The following is a 12,632-nucleotide window of genomic DNA, read 5'->3' as shown; positions in this document are numbered from 1 at the left end:
CTTCAGTCCAAAGTCTTAAACTTGATCCAATTGCCTTCTTTTAGCCCTTCCTTATGATCAAAACTTGCATCCTTAGTCCATACACTATATAAACAACATTTTAAGTCAATTAATTTGTCTAAATAACAGTTTACGTGTCGTTAGATGTGAGACGTGGGTGATGAATGAGCAATCTTCTTGGGAGAAACACTCTGTGTTATCAGGTTTTAATATAGTCCCTATAGGATTCACACATAATAATGAATTTGTTTTTTATGGTGAAAATATATAATCATGAATCTTTAGCCTTGTATGATCCGGATACAACCAAGGTTAAATCCTTTGAGGGTTGTCATGCCTATTGCAAAACCAAAATTGTTCAATATATCGAAAGTCTAGTTTGGATGACGCCTGCTAAGAAGCATGCATGGTCGTAACACTGCACCTCTTGTGTTGCATTTGGCTTGTGCCTTGGGCGAGATCTCGAAAAGAGGTATTAGAGGGATGGTGAATGCTGATAAAGGTCTACAACAGTCGAGGCACGTCTAGCTCCTGATGAAATCTTGGAAAGATGGGACGACGATCAATGCTCATAAAGGTTTACAAGAGTCAAAGGCATGCATCTACTGTTGATCTTTTGGTACAAGAAAAATACTAGTTACATTTTTTGACAGGTTTGGATGGTACAAAAAATAAATACTAACTATGCTTCTTAGTTAGTTAGGTCAAGTATTACTTTTAATGTCTTATTTCTTATTTCTGATATACTCGTGTACGTACTTGACATTGGAAGGTACAATCTTTTGTTTAATTTTTTTTTTTCATATTAAACATTTAATTAATCCCAGCATCAAAGCTAAAGAGCTTGCGATGTGTCTCGAAGTTCAATTGTGTCTCAGATGTTGGTAAAATTGTACAGAATTCACTCCTCAAGGTAAAATTGACTTATTAACATCCAGCAAGAAACTTGACTCTTGAGAGGCTTGTTGTTTCAATCCTTTGGGTGTTGTAAGACTGAATTGCAATGATCACTTGTGACTAAAACTGTGACCCAATTTGATGAAGATCAAACAGAGCACAGGGGAGGTCTTAGACTCTTAAGACTCGTACCAAAATGTAATAAGTCCGGTCAGTCTTCACCTTTGATTCTTTTCTTCGATTTGATATCTTGTTTATGTGAATGAGCCAACTGGGCAGGTTGACAATATACATTTGAGCTATCATCACCACTTTGGTGGGGTGGTAGTTTGGTAGAGGTCTTGTTTCTTGGTGTAAAAGACTAAGGTCTAATCTTTAACAATGAGATAGTTTAAGATTATTTGCGGTTTATAGTTGTAATGTTTGCTGTTAAAAAAAAAAAAAAAGTTGTCAAAAGCATACACCTAAAAGCACGTGTGACGGCGAAGCCCACCTATAGCACCTGAAACCCACCTATAGCTCCTGAAACCCAAGGCCCAGGCCCACATACGTAGTAAGACCCCATTTGTGTTGAACTATTTGGTTTAAAAATTTCAGTTATTCAAGTTTGGTCAATGTTTTTGAACGGTTGAATGCATTATGGATAATTTAAATGGTATTTGTTATTGTATCTAGTAATTAAGTACTTGTAATAATTATCCTAATCAACTTATGATTAAAGATAATCTTAATATATACTATAAGACAGTTGAACCAATGACTAATTAACCAATCACATCGTTCGATTTTATCAAATTGACTTTTGATGATGTCATCATATAGATACAAGTTAAAAATCCTAATAATCATTATCCAAATATATTGTTATATTAATAATGTTTATATTAATTTGTAGAAAAAGTCTCATTAATTTACACTTTTTTGTTTTACATCAATAATTTACACTTTTTAGCCCTAATTACTTAATTTATATTTATTTTTAGTCATCAACTTGAGAAATTTTTTTAAAATTTACAATTATTTAATAAAATAAATTTTTTTAACATATATATGAAATATATTCTACAAAAAAATATTTATTTGAAAACCTAATGACTTATTAACAAATATTAGAAGAGTCCTATTTGTTATCAAAAAATATAAAAACAATCCTAATTGTTATCATATTATCATAGGAACAAGTGATTGAAAATAAACATATGCGTGTTATGAACACGCATCATGATTAAATACATATACTTTAATGTCAAGTTCGGGATTATGTTTATATTTTAATTCTTAATTATTTTTCCTAATAATATCACATTATGATTACATTTGTTTCAAAATATATTATAATGGAGAAATTATTATATATAGCATGTGCCTTGTGAAATGAATACGGCAAACAATTCCATCAATATGTATAGGCTAATAATGACAGTGAGGAACCTATGATTATTGTACTACAACTTGCAAAATATAACACTTAAAACCGTGTTTTTTTTAAAATTGTAAACTTTTGTGACTTAAATGTATGAAGATCTAATATTGTTAATATCGTAAATTCCGTGTCCAACACTAGACACGGGTCTAAAATCTAGTATAATTCTAGTTCATCTTAGAGTATGAAAATTACATACATTAATATTTTTCTTAAATATGGATATGTTTCCAAAAATCAGGAAACACTATTTGATAGAAATTAGGAGACTAATTTTAGGAAATTTTTAATATATCATTCAAATAAAGCTACGTACGATCCAAGGAACCCTCGATATTCTATCATTATCATTATTAGAGTATCATAAAAAAAGAAAAACATACTGTGTTGATATAACTTCTTGATTTCCGTTTTTTTTTTATGTTTTTTCAATTGATCACGTTTGGGTTAAGGTTCAGGTTAATTATATTCACCTTGAATTGTGTTAAGTTCCTAGATTGTTTGGGTTTTGATTCCAAGATGATGAATGATGTTCGACGATCTAAAACATCACAACACAAACATCGTACTCGTAATTTATTACTACAACTCCCGGAGGAGGTTTTAACGGATGAGATACTCATCCGGCCAAACAGCTTGCTCAATTGAGGTGTGTTTGTAAACCCTTTAATGGTTATATATCTCACCCGCGGTTTATTAAGTCTCATCTTGATCGTAATTTAGTCCGCAACAACAACAAAGATAATGAAATTCTTTTGGTCGTAAACCCGGGTATTAGTTTTTTCACAAAACGAGCTGAGGTAACAGCACAATTCTCGCACTCTCCCAATATCCGACTCAAGGATTTCATCAAGTTGCCCCCCGACTTCCCAACATCCAACTCAGTATATATTAGAGGTGCTGTTCACGGCTCAATATGTTTTAAATGTGAATTTAATCGTAAATGTTTCGATATTTACCTTTGGAACCCTTCTCTATCGGCTGTAATGCGTCTCTACACCTCATGAGGATCTCAGGATTAATAGCAAGTTCGGGTTTGATCCCAAATCTGATGATTACAAAGTTGTTGAGCTTATGGATCATTGTGAACCCGACATGCAAGTTGAGGTGTACAGCATGCGGAAAGGTACATGGGGATTCATATCCGAAAGCTTTCCCTCTAATTTTGATTGGAAATATAGCGGAACCCAAGCCATAGTTGGTGGTCATGATGATGGACATGTTTGTTGGTTGTGTCCTACCGATCACGATTACAATGCCATAATTGCATTTGATTTGGGTAATGAGACATTTTATGAGATATCTCTTCCCGATTCTATATGCAGATCTAAAGGTGAGATGATTTTGTGCTTCTTCGACGGAAAACTTTGTGTAATTAGATATGATGGTATATGTGCTAAATTTGAGGTGTGGGTGATGAATGAGCGTGGGGTGACTGAATCTTGGGTGAAACACACCGTGTTATCACGTTTTACTGGTGATATATTCCCTATGGGATTCACACTTAATAACGAATTTCTTTTTAGATATGGTTGGTATAATGAACCTTTATCTTGTACGATCCGGATACAACCAAGGTTAAATACTTTGAGGGTAATATAATCCTTATTATTGGATAACCAGTGTAGTCCAGTATGTCGATAGTCTGGTTTGGATAACGCCCGCTAAGAAGCATGATAACTCCTCTTGTGTTGCATCGGACCGGCTTCGGGTGAGATCTTGAAAAGGGGCATCAGAGGGATGGCAAATACGAATAAAGGTCTACTAGAGTAGTCGAGGTATTTAGCACTTCCTGAAATCATGGAAAGATGCATTAAAAGGACGGTCAATGCTCATAAAGGTTTACAAGAGTCAAAAGCATTGAAAAATACTAACTATGCTTTCTTATAATTAGTTAGTTAGGTCAAGTATTAGTTTTGATGTTGTTTGAGCATGAGAATGAAAAGCTCAATTACAAGGAGGGTTTAACCACGAAAATCATCAAGATTTCCTCAAACAAGAGTGCAAACCTTATAAAATCTTGACGAATCTAAGATGTTAGATGATTTTCCTATAGAGATGTATCGATCTATGGAGGATATGGATGTAATATGATTTTGATATAATGATTGATTGATGATGAATGTTGATGAATATGTATGTACTGCTACTGCTGTATATTCTCTGTGGTTGCAGAGAATGTTATAAATGTGCGTGTGAATTGAATTGATAGTAAATGGTTATGTCTTGCAGAGTGATTTGACAACAATGATTATGAGTATTTATAGGCTACCGCATTAGGGTTTTCTTCGTACGTGGGCTATACTGGGCCGCTGGCCCAAATTCCAAGGTACGAGGTCGAACATTCAAGAATTATTACTTGTTAGTCAACCCTTAGTCATCCAAAATTCAAGCTATCAATTTAAGTATAATTATATTTAAGTTGATGTTAATAGAAAAAATAATAAAGCCTTGGGCCAAATTTAATAGAAACCAACGAGGTCTTAAGCCCCTTCTTGACTAGCCCTCGACTTTAGGATCAGATCCGAATACACTTCTAAGCCTTGTCATCATCTCCTAGGCTTTTAGGATCCATTCCTTTTCTTTACACATGTATGTATATAGTCGGATCCTCTCTTGTCCTTTCTTTAGGTTCCGATTATATATATATATATACATATGTTAATTAGGATCAGTTCTTTATTCTCCCTTGTCTGGTAGGTTCAGATTTTATATACATATATTTGTTTAAGATCCGACTATATATGTCTGTCTAGGATCCGACTACATACAAGTCAGTCTAGGATCGAACTACATACAAGTCAGTCTAGGATTGGACTACATACAAGTCAGTCTAGGATCGGACTACATACAAGTCAGTCTAGGATCCGACTATACATATTTGGTTCCTCCCCTCTTGCCTAGGATCCGACAAAAGACATAAATATATATCTAAATATTTATCTGACTTCTGATTCTTACGATCCGACTTCTTAGTCCCACCTTGAGAGCCGATCTTCCCTTTTCTGCAGGATCCGACTGCTATACATATACTTTGAATCTTCTTTCTTTCCAAGCCTCGACTGCATTTACTATATATATATACGTATATATATATATATATTAATTCTACGATCAATGCTAAACACGTATATATATATATGATCTCTATTTAGGATCCGATTAATGCTAAACACGTATACATACACAGCTAGCTCTGTTTAGGATCCGATTCCTAGGTTCTGATTGGGGATCTTAGATATATCCTCCCTAAATCGGCTGCTACCTCTGTCCTAAGCTCCGATTGTCTATATATACAAATTAGGGTTTGTTCATGTGAGATCTCACATAACTCCTCAGATGTCTTATTTCTAGTTTCTGATCTATTCGTGTACTTGACATTGCCAGTATAATCTTTTATGTAATTTTATTTTTTCTTTTTTTCGCATAAAACTTTTAATCCCAGCATCAAAAAGCTAAAGAGTTTGCGATGTGTCTTGAAGTTCAATTGTGTTTCAGATGTTGGTAAATTTGTAGGAAGAATTCACTCCTCAAGGTAGCATGCAAAACTTAATGAATTATATATGCTATCAAATTGGCTTGTTATTCCAATCCTTTGGGTGTTGTAAGACGTGCAATGATCACTTGTGACTAAAATTGTGACCCAATTTGATGAAGATCAAACGGCACAGGGGAGGTCTAAGACTCTTAAGATTAGGTTAAAGGAATCAAACTTGCAAGGGTGGGACCGGGTATATTTGGTATTCAAGTGATTTGACTTAAATGAGAACTTTACTTGGGTCAAGTTTATTTTGTACTTGATTGTTATGGTTTATTTATTTTTGTTGTTCATTAATCTGTGGTTCATGCTAGTCCAAGTTCAGTCTATCTATTTTACTTTATCTCCCCCCCAACCCAGATATTTTGAGTCGGGTCGTATTTCCTGGTTTGCTTTTAAATTACTGCCTGTTCTTTGTAAAGCTTGGTCATTGTTTAAGAATGTTTCATCAGAGTATTGATTCCAGTCCATTGCGTTTTGTTGGTCCAACTCGATTGCATAAAATATACTTAAAGGCATCCCCAAACTTTTCTTTGAGCAAGTTCTGTCCCCATCTGCATTGTGGTTGTTGAGCTTGGACAAGTCCCTTATGTCCCTGATGTTATATACATTCTTTCAGTCACTATTGGCCAGGTCGTCTTCTTTTCTTTTCTTTGCTTTTTTTTTTATCAGGTCTAGAGTATTTTGGCTTTTTTTTAGAAATCCATCTCTCTGACGAGGATCGCTTGTTGTTCCAATCCTTGGGGTGTTGTAATTGCTCTGATTTCATATTTGAGCTTGTGACCAAAAATGTGAAAGGCTGCTTTGCTAGTATTGTCACATAGGAACCTATAACTGGAGAACAAATTAGTTACTCAACTCAGAATCGCTTAATTTTTATATTAGTTAAAATAGAACTCATGTCGATGATAAATAATCTGAGATACATTCTGGTGGTGAGGTCCCTCTGGTGGCCCGCACCGAAACAGTGCTTTATCCCTAGATGTCCAGTCAACTGCTGCACCTCAACGCATTTCGGGGAGAACCAGGATTTATGAAATTGATTAGAATATTCCCGCATCTGTAAGTAAATGTGAGGTCTAAAAATCTTTGTTATTCATAGTTGGATGAAGACTATCGGGAGTTGGAACATGATGAACTATCACCAGTCAAGACGAGGAAGATTACGAGGACGATGGGGGAAGAGGACCGAAACATGCCACTGAAAGACTCTACTAAGACAAAGATTAATTAAACCACATGCTCCACCGCTTGTGCAGGCCCCCGTCGAAAACTTTTAGTGGCAAAATGGGCACGTTAGACTAAAGGGGTGACGGGTCAAAAAGGTTTTAGCCGGGTTGAAATAACCTGAAACACTTTTTTTGTCCAGCGTTTTAATTTTGATCAAATAATATATGCCAGAGCTAATAACAAGAAAATTGTTTCTAAATAAAAGTTAATAGATAACTTGGAAGGCATTATGCACTACAAATACAGGGCACCCAACCCGTTTCCTGTTAAGCCTTCTAATTCATGCATAGACCCGTTTCAAATAAAACAAAACCTAAATTGACCCGTTTTTAAGTATTTGGGTTCAAACTTGCAACCTCTACTCAACGATGATAGCCACAACTAGTTTTGTTATTCTATTTCATCCACCCAAACTTCTTTTTGTTTGTTAAGATAGGGTTGGATAACCACCAGTATTGTGCAAGGCTGGTCAGCAATGACTCACATTTGATTTAATTTCTGGAGTACGAGACAAAAGTACCATGTCAAAATTGCGACATCCAGAATACAACTCATCAGGGTGGCGTGTCATTCATTCATTCCATAGCCAATAAGATCAGACAATGAGGCAAGACACAGAAGACAACGGAAATGCTATATAACCAAAGGGCAGCCAGGTAAAAACACTGTGAAGGACTTACCTCGTATCTGTATTCTTCGGGCATGACAGTAGCTTCAATCTGTCAAAATACAAACAAAATTAATAATTAGGCACACACCAATAACAATGTACATTATATAATAATTAGGCACTAGGCCATCAGCAATTAAATACCTCCTCATCCAATCTTCTCCAGGTTGCAGACATATCAGCCAATGTTATATCAAAGTTGTGGCCATAACTCCATAAACAGTTAGTCAAGATGCAATGCTATGATCAGAGCCACAACAATCATAAACAGAACAATGCAGTACATGACACGAGTCCGTGAACATTAACTAACTTGGGGGGAAGATATATCAGGTAAATAAAATGCTACCTTATTTTGAATTAGACCAGATTCAACTGTTACTATGCTTCAAAAGGTCACAAGAGCCACAGCCCACAAGAAAAACAAACAAATTTCATCATGGAAATGTAGATGTGCATTGCATAAGTTTTGATTTAGTGAGATGCACTGTGATTGACATAATAGCATATTACGACAATTACTTTTATCAATCAATTAGAACGTTATAAACAATGGGTAGCGACCTCTGCTGCTAAGTAATTTTTGCTGCACAATCTATTCTAACATATTATAACGAGGCTTATTCCACGACAGAAGATAAACCACTGATCAAGCCCGTCGCTTGCTCAAACGCCATGAATTGGGTTCATTATACCTATCATATAGAGGCTCGATCCGTTCTTGTCGTTTACGTTTGGAAATCTTTGTGGGATCAGACGCCTTGAAGAACCTTGGTGCCAATTCGACTAGCCATTTTGGATCCACAGCACAAACCTCGCGCATGTATTCCTTTGTTGTCATCACTAGCTCATGGTAGATAACCCAATCTGGTTGTCTTTGGAAAAGGGCGCTACTCGGGTGTATGTAAACCGGCTGGTTCTCAACTATGGTACGATATCCCTCTTGAGGATCTTTCCGGGCAGCATGGAAGAAAAATCCGGCTGTAATTGCCTTACGTATCTTAGTGAAGTTCTTTCCGGCACTCACAACATCCAATTTGTATCTGATAACATAACAGGAGAGTCAGCAATATGAACCAGAAACACACAACATTCATCGTAATAGGAAAATTCAGAAAAATGTGGTAAATTGGCAGGTCAAGTATGCATCAAACATTTGATTTGGTAAACAAGTTGTATAAGGTTTGGGTGTGCTGGCCCACAAACTTTTTGTTAATACTATATTTTTTTGAACTTATATATTTATTGAAAATATGATTGAGGAAACTATACCGTTTGTTGGTTACAATAATAATTTAAGTTCTGCGCTATAACAAATTGTAAAACATTTTTATACTTTCTATATATATATATATACATCTTGGGCATACTTGTTCACCAACTTCCAATTTGATCAGATTTAATAACGTTACTGGACCCATTAGCCATAACCTAGATCGGCTTGTTTGCCCATAATTGGGTCAATCAAGCCGCATTTATGATATTAAATTGCTTTCACTTTTAAACATAGAATCAGAAAACAAAAATAATATTAAATAAAAATAAACAAAGCAAAGAGAACATACCTGTCCATAATGGATAAAAGCTGCTTCCTGACATCTTGGGCCCTCCTAAGCGATCTTGACTGTATGAAATTCTCAAAACACCATGGCCCCGAAAAGTTCTTGGCTTTCCAAGCCTCATAAACAGCAAGCAAAGTAAGATGGTCTCCTTCAGGTTGGAAAAACTTGGCTTTCTTTTGATCAGCCTGGGCTTGTTTTTCCCTAGGTCTGTAAAAGATGTTTCCCGTTGTAATCATGGCAATGATGGTCAATATTTCATCACTGCAACCCAAATCAACACTAGCAAGTAGCATTTTAGATAATGGAGGTTCGAGAGGGAATTCTGCCATTTTTCTACCCAGTTTGGTTAGTAGCCCTTCTTCATCAAGAGCTCCAAGAGTATAGAGCTGTTCCAGTGCAGAAATCAGAGCTTGAGGGGAAGGTGAGTCCATGAAATCAAAAGACAGTAGATCATTTATCCCCATTGCTTTCAAATTTAATGTAATCGATCCAAGATTTATTCTTTGAATTTCTGGAACTGAAGTAGGCGACATTTCATTGTTAAATGCGCTCTCGGTGTATAATCTGTAGCACTTTCCTGGTCCTGTACGGCCTGCACGTCCAGCCCGTTGCTTAGCTGATGCCTGAGATATTGGAGTAATAACAAGTGATTCAAGACCCTGTTTCGGGTTATACACATTCTGCTTGGCAAAACCAGGGTCAATGACATAAAAGATCCCATCAATGGTCAAAGACGCTTCAGCAATATTAGTGGCAACAACAACCTTTCTCTTCCCTGGCGGTGCAGGTTCAAAAATCCTGGATTGCATTTCACTAGGAAGGGCACTATAAACCGGTAGTATGATCAGTTCGGGCACATTTTTACCTAAACCTTTCATCCTCTCATATAAACACTGGCAAGCATGATCGATCTCCTCCTGTCCGGTCAAAAAGACAAGTATATCTCCCTCAGGTTCTGTCAAGTGGATCTGCATTACAGTAATCAAAGCTGCATCTACATAATCAGTTTCCGGCTGTTTGGTGTAAAGTAACTCCACCGGAAATGTCCTTCCAGGAATTGTGAAAATATTGCAGCTGAAGAAATAGGAAGAAAACTTCTCAGCGTCTAATGTGGCGGAAGTGACAATTAATCGAAGGTCGGGTCTTCTTTTCACAAGACCTTTCAATAACCCGAAGAGGACATCAGTATGCATTGTTCTCTCATGAGCTTCATCAAGCATAATCACTGAATACTGAGATAGGTTTTCATCAACCAGAATTTCCATCAACAACATACCATCAGTCATGTATTTGATCACGGTTTCCTGGCAGGTACAGTCCTCAAAACGAATAGAGTATCCTACCTCCTCACCTAAACGACAACCAAACTCTTCAGCCACCCTCTTGGCCACAGACGTTGCACCCACCCTTCGGGGTTGGGTACATCCTATTTTACCCTTAGTGGTGTAACCTGCCTCGGCTAGATATTGGGTAACCTGAGTTGTCTTCCCAGAACCCGTTTCACCAATAACAACCAAAACCTGGTTATCATTCACAGCCTGAACCAATTCGTTCTTCAATTTGTATATAGGCAAGCTCTGCCTCTGTTCTTGAAGAGAAAGCTTTGATCTTTGACCAAATGTCAATGCTTTAGCATAAGAATCTTTCTTCCATTCAGGCATGTCATATGCAGACAACTCGACTCCAATTAACTCCTGTGCTAAATGTCTCTCCCCCGGTTCAGGCATGGGATCTTCCCACGGTCGATTCAGATCTTTCGGGATAGAATCAAGCATCGTTCTCTGTTGCTGGTACCTCACTTCTCTCCTTTCCTTTATCAATGCAGTCTGTAAAGCCGCTGCACGACTCAACGAACCCTCAGGGTTTTTATAGATCTTGACTGGCGACATATCCATCGAATACTGACTCCGTGCTTGCAGAAATGCAGGCTCATCTTCATTTAACTCGACGTCAATCTCTTCGTCCCCACCTTCTTCTTGATAAACCATTCCATCATTAGTTTCCTCATCAAACATAGGATACTCTTTCACACTCAAAACACCCGAAGCCATCAGAGCTGGTTCGCCTCCCACCTCTCTGGCGAACTCATTCTCTTTAACGATCTCCTTGAAGGATCCCCAACATCCTCTTCTGTAATCTTTATCCCAGATAATCCTGTCCTAGAGATCGAACCACCATCCCTATGCAATCCTCTAGACGAATTCCCTCTCAACGAATCATCATCATCACCACCCCTACCACTCTTTTTCATCGGCAACAAATCTCTCCCAGAAGTCTGATCAACATCCCTCATCGACAATGACAGCCTCTTCCCCAAAACCGATATCACTTTTACAAAAACCTCCTGATCACGCTTAACCGCATCTTTCACATTCGTAATCCGTTTAGTACCCATCTGCGATACATGAACCAAACCCTCTTTTCCCTTGACATCAAGTATCTGCACAAAACAACCACTACCCATAACCCGAGTAACCCTCCCTTTATATACCTGATACAACTCAACCTCATCCCGATCTTTCCGACCGCCTCTCTCATCTCTATCTCTCCGTTTCTTGTCCAACGCCTTAACACGATCATTATCGTTATCTAAGTTAACTATAGTTTTGGGTGGCAAGATGGCATGAATAATAATTAATAAAGTTCTAACAAAATAATCGGGAATTTGGGCACCGTTTTCTTTCAACTTAAGATCGAAATCATCGACGGATTCACATTTTCGACCTAATGAAGTTATAAACTCCGCTAAAGTTTTGTCAGCAAAGCCTAAATGGGATTCTAATTCCGTACAGATTTTAGATACAAGTGAATAGTATTCTAGCTTTTTTAAACTTTCTGCCTCTGTTTTTGTTTGTGAAGCCATCATCATAAATAATAATTATAACACAAAATCAAAATAAAAACAAATATATGTATTGTTGAAATTGAATGATGGGAGTTTAAGGTTACCTGGGAGAATAAAATAAAGATAGGGGGGGGGGGGGGGGGGGGGGGGGGGGGGGGGTGGTGGATTTTGTGGAGGAAGATCATTTATTTATTTGTATAACAAAAACATCGATGGAATAGTCGGCTACTTAAAAGTCAAACCAAATTGAAAGCATTCGGTTTTTGAAACTACAATCGTTTGTATTTAATTTTTGGTTGGTTCAATTCGATTTTGTTTGACTTTGGTTGGGTTTTGGACTTTTGGGTTTGTGATAAAACTAGAGAAAGTATCTGCGCATTGTGACAGTAAAATGGTTGGGTGATATAGTTATAGGAGGTGATAAGTCATAAAGTGTGATATACCTTAGCCGTACGGGCTTCGTCCTT

The 12,632-nt window shown here is 37.0% G+C and overlaps 1 protein-coding gene and 1 pseudogene across 1 annotated transcript; one reads left to right on the top strand and one right to left on the bottom strand.

Moving 5' to 3' along the window:
* Nucleotides 1–402: 402 nt before the first annotated feature.
* On the top strand, nucleotides 403–4,507 carry LOC122609424 (F-box/kelch-repeat protein At3g06240-like). The gene is made up of 4 exons (XM_043782468.1): nucleotides 403–518; nucleotides 3,337–3,855; nucleotides 3,944–4,031; nucleotides 4,496–4,507. The coding sequence occupies exons 1-4, from the start codon at nucleotides 403–405 to the stop codon at nucleotides 4,505–4,507; spliced, it is 735 nt and encodes a 244-aa protein (XP_043638403.1).
* A 3,666-nt stretch (nucleotides 4,508–8,173) lies between these two features.
* LOC122607545 lies at nucleotides 8,174–12,206 on the bottom strand (annotated as a pseudogene).
* Nucleotides 12,207–12,632: the final 426 nt, after the last annotated feature.

The sequence above is a fragment of the Erigeron canadensis genome, chromosome 7 (assembly GCF_010389155.1).
Source record: "Erigeron canadensis isolate Cc75 chromosome 7, C_canadensis_v1, whole genome shotgun sequence".
Taxonomy (NCBI): Eukaryota; Viridiplantae; Streptophyta; class Magnoliopsida; order Asterales; family Asteraceae; genus Erigeron; species Erigeron canadensis.
Note: the sequence above shows the minus strand (reverse complement) of the source record. Positions and strands in the feature narration are given on the sequence as shown.